Source organism: Mixophyes fleayi, chromosome 1, assembly GCF_038048845.1.
Source record: "Mixophyes fleayi isolate aMixFle1 chromosome 1, aMixFle1.hap1, whole genome shotgun sequence".
Taxonomy (NCBI): Eukaryota; Metazoa; Chordata; class Amphibia; order Anura; family Limnodynastidae; genus Mixophyes; species Mixophyes fleayi.
The window spans coordinates 202,327,682-202,350,950 of record NC_134402.1 but is presented as its reverse complement, the minus strand read 5'-3'; the positions used below and the strand labels follow the sequence as shown (position 1 = coordinate 202,350,950).

The window sequence follows — 23,269 nt, the reverse complement described above, 5'->3', positions numbered from 1 at the left end:
TAATTTAAAGGAACTGCAGAGTTGAGCAGCCTTTATATTTTTATTGTATCTGAGCACTATTTGGGTGCCATATCATATACTTGGCACTGTTGCCTATAGCAGCCAGTCAGATGTATGCTTTTATTTTCTAAACTGCAGTTGATGAATGAAGAGTAGAATTGAATTTGGCCAGGGGCATAGGAATGAAGATTTTCATAAGGGGAGGGGAGGTCAATGACTACTACAGAGCTTGGAGCTCCTTTTTCTCATGTTTGGTAGTTACTTTTACGACAGTTGTAACAGTGGCTGAAGCTATACAAAGACTTCCATTCCTTTCTTGATTTTTCTCAGGGTTTCAGGGGTTAGCCAACCCCAGTTTCATTGTTCATTTTACTATAAAAATGTATTTAGAAATGTTTAAATAATATTCATATTAACTACCAATTAGTACAAACCCTGTTGGAAAGCCAGATAAATTTAATTGTTCATCTGAAAAATTTACATTTTTCATAGTCATTAACCTAGTTTTTATTAAAATTTCTTTGACAGCCTAATTTCATTTGATTAGAAGTATTTTTAAATTTATAGTCACTGCCTCACTAGTTATGGTATGTGCTATTATTATTATTATCCTTTATTTGTTAGGTGCCCATGAATTCCGCAGTGCCGTACACTGCACAAACAGTAGACTATACAGGGTAAGACATTACTGAACAATTAGCAATACCAAAACTTCAGAGGCTCCAGGCAGGCTTATGCAGTAAGGACGGAGCAGAAGAACAGGTAATGACACAGGAGGGAAGAGGGCCCTGCTCAAATGAGCTTACATCCTAAGGGAGGGTGAACAAGACTCAGGCACAAAGGGAGTCAGTTGACGTATATGGGAGAGAAAAGGGACCGGGAGGAGAGAGGGGATAACGAGTTAGGTGAAAGGTTGGTAGGCTTTAAGGAACAGTATTTTAAGTGCCCGTTTGAAGGAGCTTAGATTGGGAGAGAGACGGATGGAGCAAGGGTGGTCATTCCAGTGAAGGGGAGCTGCACGGGAGAAGTCCTGGATTCTGGAGTGGGAAGAGGTGACCAGAGTGGAGGAGAGGCGACGGTCATTGGCTGAGCGCAGGGAGCGGGCAGGAGTGTGAATGAAGAGGAGGTTAGAGATATAGGGGGCAGTAGACTGGGAGAGAGCCTTGTACGTGGTGGTCAGGAGTTTGAAAGGGATTTTGTAGGGGAAGGGGAGCCAGTGTTGGGCAAGGCAGAGAGGGGATGCGGAGGAGGAGCGGCGAGAGAGAAAGATGAGTCTTGCAGCCGCATTGAGAATAGAGCGGAGGGCGGCGAGGTGGGAGAAGGGGAGGCCAGTAAGGAGGAGGTTGCAATAATCGAGGCGGGATATAATGAGTGCGTGGATGATAGTTTTGGTGGCATCCTGAGAGAGGAAGGGCCGGATGCAGTCAATGTTGCGAAGCTGGAAGCGATAGGCTTGGGCAAGGGATTGAATGTGGGGTGCAAAAGAGAGAGGATTTGAAGGTAACGCCCAGGCAGCGAAGTTGGGTGACAGAGGAGATGGTGGTATTGTTAATGGTGATAGAGAGGTTATGGTGGGAGGGGAGCCTGTGGGGAGAAAAAACAGTGAGTTCAGTCTTAGAGAATTAGTTAATTTTGAGAAAGCGGGAGGACATCCAGGAAGAAATGGCAGAGAGGCAGTCAGATACACGAGAGAGGAAGGTGGAGGAAAGATGGGGTGAGGAGATGTAGTTGGATGTCGTCAGCATAAAAGTGATACTGAACACCGGAGGAGATGAGAGCACCAAGGGAGGAGGTATAGAGCGAAAAAAGTAGAAGGCCGAGAACAGTGCCCTGAGGGACTCCAACAGGGAGAGGGGAGGGGGTGGAGGAAGAGCCAGACGTGGATACAGAGAAGGAGCGGTTAGCGAGGTATAAGGCGAATCAGGCGAGGACAGACCCAGATAGGCCAAGAGAGAGAAGAGGGTGCTATATCTCATGTTTGTTACTGGACACACCACACGAAATTCAGTGTAAAAGTAAAGTGAATAGTTGTTCATCATCAATACATGTTATTTATTGCATGGTTATGAACGGAATACATCGTTTTGTAAATAAACAAAAGCAATCTGTATTAAATCTATACTAAGGCAATTTATATTAAAGAACATTTGGTAGTTATACTAAGACAATCTATAATTTAAAAAAAATAAATCACAAGTTTAGAACAGATACCATGACTTCTGAAAGTAGCATGAAAGCTTTTGTGTAGAAGTTCATTGGGGGTTGGGGGGTACAAAACACAGTTTTTGCCCACCCAGCAGAAATCATGGGGAGGGCAACTGCCCCCTCTGTTCCTACACCTTTTGTTGTGGGGAACACCACTTATTTCTTTCCACTGGTTATAATAAATGTCTCCCACTATTCCAGCATATACACCACATACAGTTCCCCACCAAACAGATCAGTTTCATGGTCTTAAGTGAAGCATGACGGGAGTGATCATGTGAGGAACTACATCACATGTTGTCTTCAGCACAACTCTTATGTACAGATGGAAACAGAGGCTGTAACTACGTAACACCACCGCTCCTATTGTGTTGTGTCCATAAAATAATGTGTACAGCACAGTGGATCTCCAGCCGCTATTGTTTCACAAATCCGGAAAGTCATAAACTACCGAACAGTGGCATAAAAAGAACTAACAGGAGTAACAGATATTGAAAGTACGATTCCCGCTGTTAATTACTATGGTCGGCGCTGGCGTTCTCCGAGGACAGTCCTGTACGAGGCCCCCGGCAGGCCTTACTCACATCACCGCCCTCCTAGCGCCTCAAATATCCAATATGGCGGCGCTCTGGTTGTCCCGGTGACTTGATATTGTGGTGTTTAGGATGCTAAAGAGTACCGGCTATTTCCGGGGGATCGAGTGTCCCTTCAGGGAGGGTTGTCGGCGGCCACACTGTCACTTTAGACACCAGGGGAGAGTGTTCGTAAGTGCTGGGAGCGGAGAGGCCCGAAGTGGAGCGGGTGAGATATACTTCCGTTGTGCAGATGTAATGAGATGACAATGTAATCAGTGAGGCAGTCGCTGTACATGTACTTCTGGTTGCTGACCTATTTTTAGTCCAGGAAGTATTTGATCTACAAAATCTGAACAGCTTTCCTAATGTTCTTTTGGAATGTGTACATTCTTCTTGACGGAATACTGCTTTTATGATGATTTACTTGTTTCGTCCAAGCTGTCAGACACACACACACACACACACACACTCAAACTCAAACAAAAAACATGTTTCTTTGCTTCCAAATTGTTAAACTTATTTGGCCATATGGACTTTGCTGTATTGATAAATACATAGGGGCATATTCAATTAGGGTTCCGGTCCGCGGTAACAGAAAGTGCGCGTTATTGCCGGTACCGCAATAACGCGGATTTTCGTACACAACCCTATGGGCTGCAAACGAAAATCCATGTTATTGCGGTAACGTGGACTAAGTTCGCGGCCCGTTCCGGCGCGATCCCGCGGACCGGAATTGTAATTGAATATGCCCCATAGATTTGCTCTTAAAAGTATTGTGCATTGCATGTTTGTATCTTTATCCAAGACCTTTGTTGTTGAGTGCATTAGTGTTCCTGTGAACATCAATTCGGAAAAAAGGTTGTGTAGTCTTGTTCAAAAAAATAAATTGTGAACATAAAGCAACTCTGCATTTAATTGATTAAAAAGATACTGTAATTCAAAATGTCTATATAACACTAACCTTAAATTGAGTACATTTATGCTGTGTATATTTGCAAAAGTATTGGTGGTCAGTGGACAGCAACAGGCAGCCAATCGCTAGGCTACTGTGTGGCAGGCAGGAAGTCTTTACTTCCCGTCTGCTGATCTGAGAAGCGAAGTCGGCCAGTGCAACTACAGGTAAGTGAGGGGAATGTCATACAAAACTGTAGGGAGGGAGAGGGGGGCCTGCTATACTGTATGATGGAGTGGGGGGCTCTTAATATGTTGTGTGATCAGGGCCGGATTAAGGGAATGGAGGCCCCTGGGCTAAGGAGGCCTCCATTCCCCCGTGAGGGCCCCCCCCGTGATCCGAGCAGGAGAGAGCAGGACAGTCTGCCAACTTTCCTGAATCTGGTAGGGCAGTCCCGAATTTGGGTGGCTGCCTTGCTTAGTCAGGATTTGGCCCAACTACAAGGACAGTTGGGAGGCATGTCCTGCTTCACACTGTACTGCTCGTGAAGGCAGTGCTGAGTGCAACTAACAGCAGTGCACACAGTATTGCCTGCGTATTTGTCTAAAATGATAACGCCCTGTCTTTAGTGCTCCAGGGCGTCCAGAGCCTTATTTCAGCTCTGATGATACTTTAGTCGTTCTTCAATTGATTCCATTGCCGCCTTCTACCTTGCACTGGTACCATTTTCAGATCACTTAGTAGAACATATGGCCAGCCCCCATTGCACTGACAGTATCATTAATCCTGCCTCCTTTTCACTTCCCTTTCACCACTTATGCCGTTGTCTGCCAACACTCCCTGCACTGTTAATTCAAACACCCCCAATCAGAGCTCTCATTTAGGGCTCATACACCATTGTTACAAAGAAGTGTTCTCTTGCAGATGCTTGCAGAATTTCAGTTTGTGGTTATTCCACCACTGGATAGCCATTTTTTAGAAAAATGTGTGTGTATGTGTATATATGTATAATATATATACACAGACAGTCAAGTCCATAAATATTGGGACATCGACACAATCCTCATATTTTGGGCTCTGTACACCACAACAATGGATTTGAAATGAAACTAACAAGATGTGCTTTAACTGCAGACTTTCAGCTTTAATTTGAGGGTATTGTTCCCTATGTATCTTTGAAAACAAATCTGCTAAAATATGAGCCAGATCTCCTTCAAGGACCTTATAATACTCTGCCGTAAAGCCATCTGGGCCTGGTGTTTTATTGAGTTTTAAATGCTTAATTGCAATCTCTACATCTCGGAAAGTAATATCTTTTGCCATAGCTTCTCTCTGTTCTGGCGTTAGTGAAGGCAATTTGGCCTCAGTCAAAAGTTTGGACATTAGCTGGGGATTTGGTGTAGAGCCCTTATATAAGGCCGAGTAGTAAATTTGGAAGGTTTCTAATATCTCTTCCGACTTGGTAAGAATCTTAGAAGAATTATGGGCTTTGAGGGCAACTATATGACTTTTACGTTTCTGAGGTTTGGTTATGTTTCCAAGTAATTTGCCAGCTTTATTTCCCCATCTGAAGAATTTATTTTTTTAAAAATCAATTTGTTGTTTTGCTTGGGAAGTCAAGAAACTCTCTAAGGGGCATATTCAATTAGCTTTTGGATTCGCGGTAACGCGCGTTACCGCGAAAAGTGCGCGTTCTTGCGGGTATTCCGGTACCGCATTAACGCGGATTTTCGTACGCAACCCTATGGGCTGCGAACGAAAATCCACGTTATTGCGGTACCGTGTATTACGTTTCGCGGCCGTTCCGGCGCGTTACCGCGAATCCAAAAGCTAATTGAATATGCCCCTAAGAGTTGTCTTGCCTCACGATAAGTCGTCCATGACATATCCGACTGGTCAGAAGCAAATTTAGCATATGCCTCAGCCGATAATTTGCTAAAATTATCATAAATTTCCCTAGCCTTCTTACGATGCCTAGACACATATGCAATTATGTGTCCTCTCATAACTGCCTTTTGAAGCGTCCCAGAAAATAATTTTGCCATCCCATTGGTCAATGTTGTCATCTAAATATTCAGCCCATCTGTGTCTTAGAAATTGTTGAAAATGATCTGAATTGTATAGGTAATTAGGAAATCTCCAATGTCTAGGCCTCTGACTCGAGCTCGGGTTCTGGATCGTAAGAGATCATTGCATGGTCCGAGATAATTATGTCAGCAATGTCTGCCTTACGAACCCACGGCATTGGGGTGTCCGTGACTAACAAGTAGTCTATTCTTGAAAAAGATCCATGTACACTAGAGTAGAACGAATAGGATCTGTCTGTTGGATTTAAGAGGTGCCACGGATCAACCATGCCACACCTGGACATCAGGCCAAAAAAAAATACTCCGAGTCCCTTGGACTAGTTGTAGAAGATGCGTTTGACCGATCATATTTTGGATCAATAACGGAATTAAAGTCACCTGCTATCACAAGGTTAGGGGTGTCACGTTGTAGGACAAGCTGAATTCGAGACTGGTAGAAATCACGTTGTGATTGATTGGGTGCATAAATATTCAAGAAGGTATATTTTTCATCATTGATTTGTAGAGAAATTAGTAGATATCGGCCCTCAGGGTCTATGACTGTATCTAGAACTGTGTATTGGAGGTGTCTAGCTATTATTATGGCTAATCCTCTGGTTTTTGTTTTATATGAGGCCAAAATACAATATCCAACCCAGCCTCCCCGCAGGATAGAACCATCATCTTTTCTCCAATGTGTTTCTTGTAGAAACGCTATATCTATATGAGCTCTTTTAAGGTGGGTAAGGACTTTTTTACGCTTAATAGGAGAATTAAGCCCACCCACATTCCAAGATGACAAATTAAGGGTCTGCAGAGTATTAGGCCCATGGGAATCCAACTGCGTAGGTTGCATTCCTAACCAATACCTACAATGGGGCAATTAGTCAAACCAAAGGTGTGCAGGGAGAGGTTGCAGACAAACCCCCCCCAAAACCATCAATAAGTAAACTTGACCCAGACCATGGGATTCACCACCCCACATTTGTAAAATGAGACATTTGATATTTAACCATTTTGTGAAATATGAAAACAAAACATATAATGCATTACATTTTCTATACCTCAAACTTTTTCTTAACATTTTCCTAACCAAATTTTGCGTGTGATCCCTGGAAGTATTACCAGAGATCACAGAACATTCAACAATAAACATTTGTAACAGAACTAAATATATACGCACATACATGTGTATACATATAGAGAGAGTTCACATTATCAACATAAGTAAGTATCACGTAGTCACTATGTGTTTTATCAGCCTTTTAACGCCTTGTTACCTAGATCTAGAATGCTATACCATTCAAGTCGGTGCATTAGAAGGCGAGCGAGTTCCAGCTGGTGACCTTGAATGCGGAGTAGGCACTTGAAAATGACTTTGCCATCTCCGGATTTTCAAAAATTAATGTACGACCATTCTCCACCACTCTGAGCTTAGCTGGGTACATAAGAGCAAAACTTTTATTATTACCAGCCAAGAATTTGCAAACTGGTGCAAACTCTTTTTTCTTCTGTGACAACATAGCTGAATAGTCCTGAAATATTAGTATTCTGTTGCCCTCAATTGTTTCTTCCTCCTAAATGCTATTAATATTTTCTCCTTATCTTTGAAGTCTAAGAACCTAGCCAAAACAGGTCGAGATCTAGCAGAATTACCCTCCCTAATTGAGCCGGTGGGCTCGCTCTATTTGTAAGTTATCTATTTCGTCATGTAAATTGAGAGCAACTATTAGGTCTTGACTAAGGTAAGAGGATAAGTCAGGCCCTGTCACCGATTCTGGAATACCAATAAACCTTAGGTTATTTCTTCGACTACGGTTTTCCAGATCATCGGTTTTTTTTTTGTTTTTTTTTTCTTGCATTTGTGACCATCTGCGCGAATCTTGTTCAGATCCGTTTTGCAAGGCTAGGACATTATCCTCCACATCGCTGGTACGTTGTTCCAGCGTGTTAATTCTAGACGTTTCTGCTATTTTGGCAATAGCCACATCAAAGGTATCTACGAATTTTTTGTCTATAATAGGAAGAAGGATATCTAGAATAGTTTGAGCCGTATCTGTACTTACAGTATTTATGCATTTAGTAAGAGGAGTTTGGTTCCCCTCCTTCACGTCTTCTGTTGAGAGGGGCGAGGAAGGAGAAGAAGCATCTTTGCTCGCTCCAGGCTTGTTTCTGCCCATCTTACTCTGATCCAGCTTGCTGTTTGAACGCTTGGATGAATTTTTGCTACAATATTTTTCCATTTCTAAGCAAACCAAGTACAATTATAAGGCACTAATCTAAGAGTCTGTCAGAGAATATTATATCAGGAATTCAATAACACGTGACTAAGGTTATGTTGTAAACTCTCTCTTCTTACTTTAAGCTAATCACATATTAGTGGATAAAATAAAAAATAAAAATAAAATAAAAGGAGTGTTAAAGAACAAAAATATCCAAATTACTTTTTGATCCTGTAGTGTCAAACCTATACCACAGTGTAAGGATATTTATATGAATTATCGATTTAGATGCTTATATCAGTATTTCAGATCTAATAAGCAATATTTAGTAGTAAGCAACCCAACACATGTAATTATACGTATCTAACTTTAGGAATGCTTCAATGGTTATCTGTGTTCCATAGGCCCGCTTGTGTGGCCGAACTTCGGGGAGAGAATGAAGAGATTTGTTAAAACGCGGTCAACTAGGTGTACCGCCCACCGGAAGTTCCTGTTATTAGATATTTAGCCAGTCATTTAAACATGGCGAGTTTCGAAGCTTTTAGTTGTTATCAGCCATGGAAAGATGAGAGGCACAAACAACCACTCTGTTGTATATACTCTTTTCAGTGGTAGTGATGTAGCTTGTACTGAGTCTGATTTGTTGTGAAATAAAAGATGATCCTTGAAGCAGTACAATAAATGACCACTATGTGGCAGAGTTCGTTGATTGTAGACTGCTACAGACAGCGAGTAACTGCTTTATATAGCTTTCGTGCAGAGGAGTATGACAAGTCTGCTGTAATTATTGGGGTAGGATTGAAGTGTTGTCATGCATCCATAACATGTGGCCCCTTTGTTAAGTGACTGGAACTGCAATGCTATTATCACAAGCAGGTAATCGATTGGTATTTCCACAACTATTCTGCACTGCTGCAAGGTAGAATCTTCGTTACAATGCAGCTTAACATATGGGAGTTATCGGTATCCATGGTGTGTATCATCTATACTGAATCAGCGTTGGTGCATCATCCCCAGATTTGCTGGGTAAGACACTTAGCAGTGTTGATGTTCACTCTCTCCGTCTGTCATGCAGCCAGGTTTGGGGTTCCCCCTTACCTCCACTGCATACCTCTTTTTTTTTTTTTTTCTCCACAACGTCCCAGGATGGCTCCCAGCAGGCACCACGGGTCTGATTCACCGGAAGAGAAAGCAGTTATGGCGTTCTGCCACTTCCGGTTTTGCTCCACCCACACCACGCGGCTCATAGGTCACAAGGAAGGCTCCCAGACAGAAATCCCGGCGTCTGTGCACCTCACATGGGGGACCAGGCTCTCTCCTCTGAGATCTCCCCTCAGCCGTCGGTCCGTCTCAGCCGCGCCTCCCCTCAGCTCTCCAACGCCGCCAGGGTAATCCCCGCTGTCCCGCCTCAGCCGCTGGCGCGCTTGGCAGGTGAGCGCTTTCCCCCACACATGATTTGGGGCTTATCTGTGTGATTGGGGTAACCGCAATCCGCCACTAAAGTGTGTTTTTAACTTTTTCTGTGCGGAGCTCCGTGCAGATGCGACTGTCTCGCTCGGCTTCCAAGCTAGGCCCCTGCGTTCTTTCTTTTTAAGAATGTTCTAAACAGTTGATTTGGCCACACCTAATGTTTTTGCTATCTCTCTGATGGGTTTGTTTTGATTTTTCAGCCTAATGATGGCTTGCTTCACGGATAGTGATGGCTCTTTGGATCTCATATTGAGAGTCGACAGCAACAGATTCCAAATGCAAATATCACACCTAGAATCAACTCTAGGCCTTTTACCTGCTTAATTGATGATGAAATAATGAGGGAATAGCCCACACATGTCCATGAAATAGCTTTTGAGTCGGTTGTCCCATTACTTTTGGCCCCTCAAAAAGTGGGAGGCACATATAGAAACCATTGTAATTCCTACACCGTTCACCTTATTTGGATGTAAATACCCTCAAATTAAAGCTGAAAGTCTGCAGTTAAAGCACAACTTGTTAGTTTCATTTCAAATCCATTGTGGTGGTGTATATTGGCCAAAATATGAGAATTGTGTCGATGCCCCAATATTTATGGACTTGACTGTATGTTAGACTTAAAATAAGGATAATGTTTTATGTTGATGTTGCTTCCAGGTCTTGAAAAGATGAGATGTTGGGTGGGGTGGCTTGATGTGTAGAGTCATCTGCAAGAGTGGAGCTGGTGGATTTGTAATTGACTGTGGTCTTAAAATTACGAAGTGGTAGTGTTCTAAAAAGGCAAATTGTATGAATTTAACAAAAAATGGTGAACATAGTAGGTGCAGTCCATTGCACTCATTTATTGCAGGGTTTTAGATATGGGAGTAATATAGCAGAGTTAATGGGAGATAGAGACAGACCGTTTTTTAAGTGATGAAAAATGCAATTCTTATGTACTTGTCAACAGTCGCGGCAGTGCCCGCGGCCGCCGCGACTCTTCCTGTCCTGCTTGTGACGTCCCGGCCATCTCCATGACGAATGGGGCATCTCTTCTGGTTCCTACGTCCCGGTTGTCTGGGCAACAACAGGGGGACGCATTGGTCTCCCTGCCGCCGCGCCCGGCCAGCTGTCAAACAGCCGGGCGCGCGCAGGGCTGTACAGACTCGGCCAATTATGGCTGATTAGCTCTTAAAATCTGCTGGGCGCACTTTTTGTCAATGGCTGCTAGTGCCAGTAATTAATTAGGCAAGTGCTGGGAGCACTTACAGGGCCTGTTCCTGATTGGTCATCTGCATTATGTAAGGCAGTGAGGACTGAGCCTCACTGCTGGTTATAGCGGTCTGTTCCAGTTCTGCTGCCTGCTCCTGTTCCTGTCTTTTGGTGTTGAAACCTGTGATTGATTACCCGTGTATGACCTTTGCCTGTCCCTGGATCCCGAACCTGTGCCTGTGACCTTGACCCTTCTGCCTGTACCTGACATTCTCTCTGGTGCTCTGTCCAGTCCGCTGATCTCTGGCCTGCCGATACTCCGTGTGTTACCTCCTGTACCTGTGCGTTACCGTGTTAGCATAAGATCTGGGGGCATCAGAGTACCTGTGAGCATAACCAGTCTCTACGGGAAAGGCGGCTGCTAAAGGTGAAGACCTCTTCTACCTGTTCTATGAGTTTATGCCGCACTGTGGCCAAAACAGTACTCCACTAACTGCTATCTGGGTTCTTTATGTATCAGTTTCACTGTTTCCTAAGATCATGAAATTTAGAGAAAAAGTTGTGAAAGTTGGTTGGCGTGCTAGTTTGGGCGTTGCAGAGAATAGGATGTTTCATGACAAGGTTTAGCATTGCAATGATTCAGTCTTGTATTAAATTCTAATACAGTTGGTGTAGGTGTTCTGTGTGCTCGTTTCCTTCAATATAAAAAGAAACACTGATTTTATTCTTAATAAATTGACCCTGTATGTGTATAAGTGTGCTTGTAGAAGGGAAATGAAATTGCAAGGATTGAAGTTATCTGATTGTACCATACTGTGGAATATGTTGTGAAATAAAGGTAATAATGTGTGTGGATGGGGAAGAGGAATTAAGTTACCAATGTTATGGTTGTTTGTCTAAAGTGCTGGTGGAGTACGTGACTGATATGGATAGGAGCATGGTTGAGAAGTAGTAGTAAGCAGTAAGAAATAGTTACAGGGACTCCAAATACATACTAGTAGGTTAATTGGATGCTATTAAATTGACCATAGTCTCTCTCTCTGTCTGTCTGTGTGTATGTTAGGGAATTTAGGCTGCAAGCTCCAATGGGGCAGGGACTGATATGAATGAGTTCTCTGTACAGTGTTGTGGAATCAGTGGTGCTATATAAATAAATGATGATGATGCTTTGTGATTGTCATTAATGTGAGCAATTCATCAATATCTATACTGGGCTTGAACTAATCCAATCTTGTTTATTATATATCTGCCTTTTCTTTTGAAAAACAGTCCTACTCCTGATCTCTCATGAATACGCTTTTAAGTTCTCCACTTAACTAATTTACTGTCATAGACTTGGCTATTTATTTTAAAGAGCACAAAAAGCCAATATTGTCTCAATGTACACTAAAACTTGTGTATTACTAACTTAAATAATAAACTACATAATAAACTTCACAATGGATATCTGCATTGAACATTGCAACTTCTCCATCATGCATCACTTTGGGGTAATACAGAAACCTTAGCTGTTAATTTCTGGTTTCATAATTAAAGTTCATTTTAACCATGAACATGTTATCATAAGAATCATGATAAAATGCACTATTCAGTCTTTCCCTTTTAACTGTAGATTTTTAATAAATGCTACTGTGACTGGATCACTTATAAATAATTTATGGTATAAATTTATTTAAAGGGAATAGCGCAGGGCGCTTATTTATATAATTGCCAATGCACTTATTTTTGATATTGTGTATATTTTGATATCGGAAATCTTTATTTCTGAGACCAGGGGAGAAATTGCTAAAGGAAATGCATTATTTCAGATGTATATGTTTGATACAATAAGCCTTTGTTTAGAAAGTCTTTTGTATATATTGGTGTAAGGATATGCCTTGTTTGGGGTTTGGAACGTTTCTTGGGGATTTCTTTTCTTTGGAGGAAATTTGTATTCAGCAAGGTTTTAGGATATCTCGGATAAGTGTAAATATTGGTAGCTTTGCATTCCGTCTAAATCCATGTTTTTGGGTAAACAAATTGCATCCTGATTCTAAAAGTAGCCGGTGAGACTGTGTCTAAAACTGTATAAAAAGAGAGCCCTTGTAAACTGAGATGTATCATTCTGATGTTCCATCTGACCTGACCACTGATACCTTTAATCAGTGGAACTGTCCTTGTCAGGACACTTGAGCGAAATAAAACATCACTCTTTGCTTCAAGACCCTGCTTGACAACTTCAATATTGCTGTAATCCTGTGACCTACAGATTAGATCCTAAATCTAATCCGTACTCTGGCTGTTTCTGAGGTTTGGACCCAGCTCTCCAGTACCACCGCTCTGCCGACACGCAGCAGCTCTGGCCAGTGCGATAGGCCAGGGGCCATCCATCCACAGCACCCTTATTCATAGTAAGCGGTCAGGGGTACCAGCCCAAGTGTACCAACATGGGAGTACACTAGCAGCGACAGGTGCCCAGAAGGAAAGTGGTTCTGGACGCCATAAAGTAGTCCAGTGATGGCAGCAGGCTCCTCCTACATGCGGCAGAAGAGGCGTATTCGGAATAACGAAAAGGGATGGTGGCAAAGCAATCTCAGCCGATTCCCAGAAACAACAGACAGGGTGGCATATGTGGTCCATCCTGTCACAAGGTCATAGTAGTGACAATTAATTTAAACTGGGGTGATGGGACTATTTATGTAATGATTGGGTTGTTTTGGGGCTATTAATTGAATGTGCTGAGTTTGTAGAGAAGGAGGGATATTTAGAATATGTAAATGATTATTTATAGCTGAGACAGTATGGGAGGGGGTGGGGTTTTAATTACTGAACATGAGTGCTATTTAATGCCAGGGCTCTTTTGGGGAGAAATATGTGTATTTAGTAAATATGAATGCCATTCATTTAATGTGGGTAATGAGGGGGGTCTGTTTGTTAAATGTAAATACTTATTATTTAATGTCGGGCTGGTTGGGGGAAATAGGTATATTTATTAAATGTGAATGCTATTCATTTTATGATGGGTTGGTTGCAGGATGGAGACCTAATTATTAAGTGTGGGTGCTATTGATTTAATGTCAGGGCTGGCCGGTGGTAGGGAGACCAAGAGGGTTCACTCTTTCCATATTTCTTTTTTTCCAAACATAGCCCCAAGATTCCAGAATCCAGACAAGCAGCAACTGAGAATAAGACATACAAAAATAGAGAGGAGAGAGCAGGCCAGTCTGACAAATGTTCTGATTCTGGTGGGGTAGTCCTGATTTTGGGTGACTGTCCCGCTCACTCAGGACTTTGACCTGACTTCAAGGACAGTTGTAAGGTCTCTCCTGTTTCGCACTGCACGTGAGGTGGAAGCTGCATTCACCTAACAATAGTGTACTTGAATTGGATGGGAGAGCTGTCTATTACTTTTTAAAATGACAGCCACAATCCTTGCATGATGATCAGGCCCACTCTGAGATGAGTGATGTGGACAGGTCAAAGTCGTTTTTTTGCCTGTTTCATTTGTATTGGGTCCCACAATTTCTGATGGCAGCCCTGTCCCCTCGCATCCTCCTTTAATTTCTCCTCAATTGTCGCCACTGTGACTTACTCTGCTTCTGTTGTCAGTCAGCAGATGCAGGAGATCCAATACACAACAGCTGCTGTGACAACATTCACAAAATCCAATCTGTAAGCCGTTGGAGGAGCACTTCAGAGTAAATGTTTTGGACTGTATAATAGCAGCCCAACTGTTTATACAGCAATATAACTCATTTGTAAACCTAGTGGGGATCCTGGACCTGCATCCCTGGAGGTTTCTCCTGTTTTTACTGGAACTGCAGACCATTAAATCCTTTGCAACAGCATACCCTAGCATTCCTCTTTTGTTTGCAGGCCACACATCGTCACTTACACCAACTAACAGGTTGAAGCTGGTGAGGTAAAAACCACAGGGTGCCCAGCACCTCTCTATCAACTCTGAAGTAGGGCTCAATGATTGCTTGACTACTGGTCACAGAGCTGCTATCTCACTCTGTTACTTTGGCTACTAGCAGGTATATTTTGCTATGCTGTTGGAGATCAGTGTCAGAAGTCCTGGAAGCCTTTAAACCAATTCTCAAGGGCTACCAACAGTTCGTTTTCAGGATTTCTGTCTTTTGAAACAGGTGGGATAATTACTGACCCAGCCAAATAGATTAACTCTCCTCATGAGCTGTTGGTAGTCCTGGAGAACTGAGTTTGGACACCTCTGCTTTAAACTATAGCTATTTGTGAGGTAATGAGGTGACTGCGATCTATCAAACATATACTTTTTCTAGCCCTCTGGTTCTCCCATATTTGACAGTCATATTTAAGCTTGTGTATATTCTTTTTTGAAGTAACTGTCAGTTGGTATCATTAACATGCAGACTAGTCCATTGTTTCAGTCTAGGCAAAAAAGGTTTATTGTCCACCAGTCCTGTATGAATGGACATCACACCAGGGGGTCTCCTGTCTTCCTTTAGCATTGATATATGTGTGCTAGCATAGGAAATGGGTCCACAGACAGAGCTTTATGTTTAATTACAGAGGAAGGCATTGTTTATTTAAATGGAAGTGTGTCTGGAGGGTGATCTTTCCCCATAACAATACTGGTTCCTAATTAAATCAGGAGTAACTAATCTACTATCTCCTTGTCTGTATGTTTTTCTGTGAAAAGGTAAACACACAAAAAGGACCAATCAGGCCGGTCACGGAATTGCTTATGAGGTAATTTCTGGGCTTAAAAGACCCCCCAGAGAGGGCAGCAAATTGGCATTCATTTGAGAGTGATAGCTGAGGTCAGGCTGGCGTTGAGATATATTAATCTCTGCCCCTGACAGGAGAGGGACAATCGGACCCTGGAGTACTGCCGTGCCCTGATCTACCTCTCCAGGCCTTGGGGAGCTGTGTGTCCGCCAAAAGCGGAGTGACATGTAACTACCCCCTTCCTGGGTTTTAAGGATGAAAAGACCTGTTGACTTCTGAGATGAAAAGGTATTATTAACATGAGATTATCATGGGGTTCTTTCTTCAGACAGCTGCATAAACAAATTTCCTTCAAACACATGCCTATTGCATCTGGAATCAGTACATTTCTAATACACATAACATAAATAACATAGTATCAAAATCAGTATATTTGCAATTATATAAATTGGCGCACTGTGCTAATAATTTAAATATATTTGTACAATAAGTTATTTGTAAGTGATCCAGCCACACCCATGTTCCAGCTTTATGTAAAACTGACCACACATGTATAGTACAGACAACATTTTGATAACCGATCTATTAGACCAACAACTTATTTGAGCACATACTGGTTGATCGATGATTGAATCTCCTGAATCCACTTATCTGCCATTTCAGTTTAAAGCAAGCTAATCTAATAATAAATAACTTGGATATTTCAAACTGAGCTATGACTAAATGGTTATGGTATAGCCATATAGGTAAAAATATCCCAAAACATTATGCTACATACAAAAATCACTGGCTGCCCATTGGTTCACCTGCTTATAAAGCCGTGCCAGTGCTGTGTTGGAGAGGGAGGATCGTTTGTCTGAATGTTTTTTGTTTCCTGTGAGCGGGCGGGCAAGCTGTTCATGTGGTGCACGACCTTCCACATAACATCAGATGTTAATGGAGGTTGAGAAGTAATGAGAGGAACGGATCTATAGATCTGTTTTTCTCCAGATACTGTCGTATCCGTGTACCACATCTAAAAGTAAAAATAAAAAGGGGTTGGGGTAGACCGGACGCGATGAGCCCCTACTCCATCTGGGCCCCCTGCACCCTGTACCCCACGTACCTCCAAGATGGTGGTCCTGGTGGTTGATATGTATTTGGTGTGGGTTTTCGGGGTTGGGTTGGCCCACAACAGCAGACACTGCACTGCCTGCCAATTTACTTTAGTATATACACCGATCCGTCACAACATTAAAACCACTGACAACTGAAGTGTATAACTTTGAATATCGTTACAATGGCACCTGTCAAGGGGTGGGATATATTCGGCAGCAAGTGAACAGTCAGTTCATGAAGTTGATGTGTTGGAAGCAGGAAAAATAGGCAAGCAAAAGTATCTGAGCGACTTTAACAAGGCCAACTTGAGATGGCTTGATGACTGGGTCAGTGCATCTCTAAAAGAGCAGGTCTTCTGAGGTGTTCCTGGTATGCAGTGCTTAATACTTACCAAAAGTGGTGCAAGGAAGGACAACTGGTGAACTGGCGACAGGCTCATGAGCGCCCAAGGCTAATTGTTGCACGTATGGAGCGAAGACTAGCCTGTCTGGTCTAATCCCACAGAAGAGCTACTGTAGCATAGATTGTTGGAAAAGTTAATGCTGACTATGATAGCAAGGTGTCAAACACACAGTGCATCGCAACTTGCTATGTAGCCGCAGACCAGTCAGAAGAGTGCCCATGCTGACCTCTGTCCACTGCCGAAAGCACCTACAATGGGCACTTGAGTTCCTGAACTGGAACATGGAGCAATGGAAGATGGTCTAATCCGATGAATCGCATTTTCTTTTATATAATGTGGATGGCTGGGTGCGGGTTTGTTGTTTACCTGGGTTAGAGATGGTACCAGGTTACACTAGGGGATGAAGGCAAGTTGGCAGAGGCAGTGTGATGCTCTGGGCAATGTTCTGCTGTGAAACCTTGGGTCCAGTCATTCTTTGACACATACCACCTACCTAGGCATTGTTGCAGACTAAGTACACCCCTTCATGACAATGGTATGTGGTAGTGGCCTATTTCAGCAGGATAATGTGTCCTGCCACACTGCAAAAGTTGTTTGAGGAACATGACAAAGAGTTCAAAGTGTTGACTTGGCCTCCAAGTTCCCAGATCTCAATCTGTTTGAGCATCTGTGGGATGTGCTGGAATAACATGTCCGTCATGGAGAACCCAACTTACGAGAGTTAAAGTATTTGCTGATTTGTTACTGTCTTGGTGCCAAATACAACAGGACACCTTCAGAGGTCTTGTGGCGTTCATGCCTTGACGGGTCAGAGCTGTTTTGGCGGCACAACGGGAACCATTACAGTATTAGGCAGGTGGTTTAGATGTTGTGGCTGATCGTTATATATGCTTGCGTTTTTGAAACCTGACTATTACTTTGTGACTATAGTCACAGAAGTGATGATGACATCAGTAGAACACAACTGTTGGTATAAAAGTCAAAACTGTCGATCACAATGGCATTACTGGCTTGTGCATTAGGTTAGTGTTTTTAAGAGAAAGCACTTTTGCTATTGAACCAATTTTGCTATACATACATGACACACTGTGCCTGACGGATGCAGCTCATTTCCTTGAGGACCCTGTTTAAGGTTTTGGTAGAGTTTAGAATAATACTCTGTTTTTAAGAGTAAATTGGATGTTATTTCCTTTTAGACTTTCCCAAGAGAATTGCATTCACCCCAATATCACAGCTTAAGTTGTTGGGGCATTTGAATATTTATAGATTGTTATTCATTAAGAGAGTACAATTTATTTCAAACAACTGAAGCTGCACACCATACTACCAACAAAATGGCAAATTTTAAGAATTTGTGCAAAATCCTCACCCTAGTGTCAATGTGCTATTATTCCTGTGGTCAATTACTTTTCTGCTTTTCTTTCAATTATCTTATTTATCTATTTTCATGATATCTTCTTTGCAGGCCATTTTATTTACTAATCTAAGCCCTATCCAATTTACTCAGTCTCCCACTAATGTATAATTTCATTATACTTCTGTTTATCATGCCAAGACTAAATTCCATCCCTCGGCTTTACCTCTTTCACTAACCACCAACACATATCTCTCTTCTCTCTATGGGGTCTATGCATCAATCTTTTTTTACACTTAACAGTAGTTTCCGCATCTTTTCAGTATGTTTACCATGTAGTTACTGCCTATTGGAGGAGACTTCTGTGAAATCCTGTGTACAGGCAAATACTGTTCAGTATCGCAGTCCCCATAGATTACTATGGCGACTGCGATGTTCTGCAATGCATGAAGCTTTGATACGCTGTGTATTGCGGAGACAGGTAACGCCATCTCAGGATGGCATTACCCGTCTTTTCCTATGGGATTCTGTGAAGCCTCTCTGGCTTTGCAGATTCCAGTACAGTGGAAGTGCTGTACACATGCGCACAGCACTTCCTTCTATCACCGGCAGAACTGAGCTGACTGTAAATAGGAAAAAAAAATCGCAGCATAGGGGTCACTCCAAAAGTAGCCCTGGCATGGTGCTTTTTAGCAATGCATATTTAGGAGGACCGCATGTTATTGATGCATAGACCCCAAAGTCAAATTATCCAAATCCAGTTTACCTTATTTTTGTGAATTGGCAGTATTGATCACTCTTTATTTTAAATGTTACTATTTTTGGTCCTCTTATTTTAAGTGCACTTTTGCTGTTTTGCAACAATGCAAAATCACTTCTTAGGTGATTTTTGTCAAAGGCTAAATGCAGTGTTTGCTCTTTTTTTTTTTTCTTTCTCCCTTTTCTTTTATGACCCATGCTCTGTCAGCTGGTGTGGTACACTTTTTCCGTGTACCTTTGATAAATGTCAGTGAAGGTACAGAGTTGTGAAATGGTTAAATGTGCATTTCTGGATGTGGGTGTGTGTTCTGTTATCTGCATTGTGCAGGCCATTCAAGCTCAGTCAGAAGGGTAACCACTTTGAGAGACTTATGACCAGGTACTTTGTTTTAAAATATGGAGCGCTTGAAGGTATGGAAGCAAAATAACACTGTCCTTTTACTTTATGATCTGTTTACTTTAAGAAGTAGTTAAACCATGCATCTATGGATTTCAATGCTGCTCTTGTTTAGATGCTGCTGTAGAACAGATTCTCAACACCAATACAAAGTTACTGTATAAATAGTAATATTCTGAAGTTAAATTGTTTTTGAAAGACATTCATATTAATTAGCACAATATTTATTTCTTATTTTATGTAATTTTTTATCACATTGCAGAGGCAGTGCACATGTTGATAGTGAAATAAGTTGTAGTGGAGCGTTTTAAATGAAAAATGGTATACAATATTTGTTCCAGGCAGTGTTCATGATATTAATTTTTGAAATGGCTGCTCTTTTAATGGATATACTTATCCAGAAATTGTACCAGAAAACTGGGGAATTTCTACCATAGTACTATTTTATACAAAAGATAGTGGTAAACATATGTGATTATGAAGTCAAGCTAATATCAGTGGTTTGGATTTTTTTGTTTTTTTTAATATCTATTGAAAGAGAAATTATTTTTTCTTTGATTATCCATTTACTTAGAATGCATGTATTCCTTTTTCAGAGTATGAGCCGTACAGTCCTGAACTCCCGACTGTACCACCCTGCTTGGATGATGGAGACTTGGGGTTTGTTCCAGAGCCAAGCCAAGATATACTGGAACTGGAAAGAGTCAATAAAGCCATTGAGGAAGTCAAGAGTGAGGTGGAGAGAGAGCAGAGAAGATATGAGAAACTACTGGGGACACAGAAGGATTACAATAGGCCCCTAAAGCAATCTGTACAATCTGGGTCTTTTTCTCCTCTGGAGTATGATCCAGGAGGATCTGGAACCAGTGGTTCATGTTATAACCCAACTCCACTGGCTCAGTCAGTTAAGCCATGTAAATACACATTAGATGATTTAGAAGATGGAGAAAGTAAAAGTAGGTTCATGGAGTATGTTCCAACAGCAGTGACTTCAGTTTCTAAGTACAAGACCAACAAATATGTAATTGATAACTCCAAGCCTCACACAGATATGGAGTATGATCCTATGTCTAACTACTCTGCTAGGCATTTAAGCAAGATTAAACACCAAAAGGTGACTAAAAGGAGTAGAACAAACAGCCAGAATGAAGACTATGCTCTGTCATCTAAGAAGTCATGCCACCAGACTTCAGAGATGTTGGTAGAGGCTAAATTTACAGACTCTGAAGAGGATTTTGAATTGCATTGTTATTCAAATGCAAACAAGATTCTCCCTTCTGGGACAAAACGGAGCGTTTCATTAGCTGAGAAATCTGCCAAGTTTGGGGCTGCAATCAAATGTAAAGTGAAGGAAATTGCAGTACAGTATGACATGGATGATATTGGACAACACATAAAAACCTACAGTAAAGATAATAAAAAAACTCTCAAACATATGGAACCTAAGTATGAAAAGAAGGACTTAGTAAAAGAGCTATTGATAAATATTGACTCTGGAAAGAGCAAAGGCTTTAATAAAGAGAGAAAGAAAGAGAAATCAAAAAGTTTTGTTAAAAAGAAATCTGAAATCATAGATGTTAAAAATCGGGAAAACAAATTGGGCGATCATAAGAAGACAAAAACAGAAAGCAGACCACCCGAAAAGAATGGAAATAAAAAACGTAATACAGAAACCGGGAAAACTTTAGTAGCTAACAGTAACAAGAAAGACAGTGAGGTTAAAGGAAAGGATAAGATATGTACTAATGTTAAGAAAGACCCAAGGGGTAAAGTAGGGGATGTTAATCATATAAAACACAAAGCCAAACAGGTAAAATCTGTATCTAAGAAAAAGTCCAACGAACTTGCCCAAGGGACTGTTAAGGCCAAAACAAAACAGAGAAGTTTAAGTCATGTGGATTTATTTGGCGATGAGAGCAGTGAAGAGGGTGAAAACCAAAAACCTAGTCCACAAAATAATAGTTCAAGTTCTGAAAAAGATGAAAAGAGCATACAAAGAAGCAAGGTGACCTCTCATAGGACTTCTATTTCCTCTGTGGATTCGTCTGAGATAGATTATTGCATCCTTGAAAAAAATTTGGACTCTGACTCTGATCCAGACCCTTTGGAGGAGTGCTTAAGAGTTTTTAATGAGTCACAAGATGTTAAGTCTGAAGACAAAGGCAGAATGGGAAAGCAGGTAAAACGTGGTGTTAAATGATGAAACACCAAATGTTTGTAGTTTTTGTTTTTTTGCATTATTTGAATGCAGTGTTCTCAGCCAATAAAGTGATATAGATTCAAAACCTTGAATGTTGGAGTATTCCACACTGGTGCCTGTACACCAGTGTCACGAACACGCTCCCAGCTGCCGTGACTTTGGGGTGTTCGCTGTATGAGGTTACACACTATTTCAGCCCGCAGTCTCTCATTACCTATCACACAAGTTATAGACCTACTGAATCGCCCCCAAACAGCACTCACACCTCACACACTACAGGCAATAGGACCCCAATATACTATTCCACACTAGCACACAGGCTTCTAGCTGCTCACAGACTAGCAAGACCCACACCAGCAATCAAAGGGTTAACTCTTCATACCTTCAGACTGTTACACAAATGTAAATACAAGCACGCACAGCTTGTTAATCAAATGTATCAACAAATCACACTGGCATTCAAAGGGTTAACTTGGTTGAGCTATATTCTTAACAGGCTAATGGATTCGTTAGAGTATCATGGACACCACATATTAAATTATAGATGTAATATACAAAAGTACAGGGCATTCAGATATAAAGAAAAATAATGAATAAACAATTAATAGATTGACATACACAAACAAAGCAGTTTAAAATAAAAAGGGGTTGCATTCAGGGTAGCACTTGCTTGAATTGCGTTCTCTGGCCAAGGGAAATTGGCTTGGAAGATTCACAGCTTATCAATGTGAAATGATTTCCCAAAAATTCTGACAACTTGTCCTTTCACAACACAGGTTTTTAAGCAAAATGAAATAGGACGGCATTTACAGGGGCAGTGTGGATGTTCATGTAGGAGGCGGAAATGTCCCCTGGGTGTCACCTACAGTTTGTTCAAAACGATTCCTAAAGTTTTGACCTTTGGTAGCTTCTCTGAGATATATCCCAAAAACATAACACTCCCTTCAATAAACAAGTCATAAACTCCCCCACATTTAAATACCAAACATGATGGAATTATGACAATGTGACATACCTTTTCCAAAGATATGTGATTATAACTGTTCCTGCCAGTACCTGTCATTCACAACCCTGGTGTGATTTCTGCTCCTTGGTATGGAGAGCCACCCAGATTTCCCAAAATATGAACTATGAAAACATTTTCCTTTTGAAGCCCATATTTTTATATACCTGTATAGGCTTTCAAATGTGTCCTTTGTCTCCAAGATTCTCACCTAGGCAACTGGCTCTTATTTACAATTAGTGGTTCTTTGTGTTTACCTATTGAAAGGAGGTCAATTAGGAAGTGCAATACATGATCAAAACAATGGATGTCTGTGATCTGCATATCTTAAGCAGATCTCCTAACAAAAGGGTTTGCTCAACCTAATTACCTCCTACTGGGCTATTTGTTTCCTTTTTAAAAACATTTGGTCAAATATTTATCTGAGTTGAAAATTAGGTAAATTTATGTATCAATGCAATATTTTATTTGGGCCCTGGCATTTAATATTCTATTTCCTCATATGAGATTCATGCTCTCATCCTGACAACCATGATAAGCACCAGTAAGAAGTTTCCCATTAGCACATTGTTTGGTAGAAAAGATGTCACTGTACTTGTATTTTTTTTTCATTCCTGATAAATCCCAGGATCCATAATAGAGCTGCTGGGAAGTGTAGGATCAAGGAATTATCACTCTGTCGCATTGTATTTTAACACATTCTAACACAGCTTCTCAAATGTCAGATGGACCATCTTTAAGGACA

General features: G+C 41.4%; 1 protein-coding gene across 1 annotated transcript in view; it reads left to right on the top strand.

Annotated features, from left to right (window-relative positions):
* The first annotated feature begins 2,589 nt into the window (after window positions 1-2,589).
* The window catches only part of REXO1 (RNA exonuclease 1 homolog), a 48,683-nt gene continuing 28,003 nt past the window's right edge, over window positions 2,590-23,269 (top strand). The window contains exons 1-2 of the mRNA XM_075201674.1: window positions 2,590-3,006; window positions 19,918-21,500. Of these exons, the coding sequence (XP_075057775.1) occupies window positions 2,871-3,006; window positions 19,918-21,500 (1,719 nt within the window). The 5' untranslated portion in view covers window positions 2,590-2,870. The remainder of the gene's footprint in view (window positions 3,007-19,917; window positions 21,501-23,269) is intronic.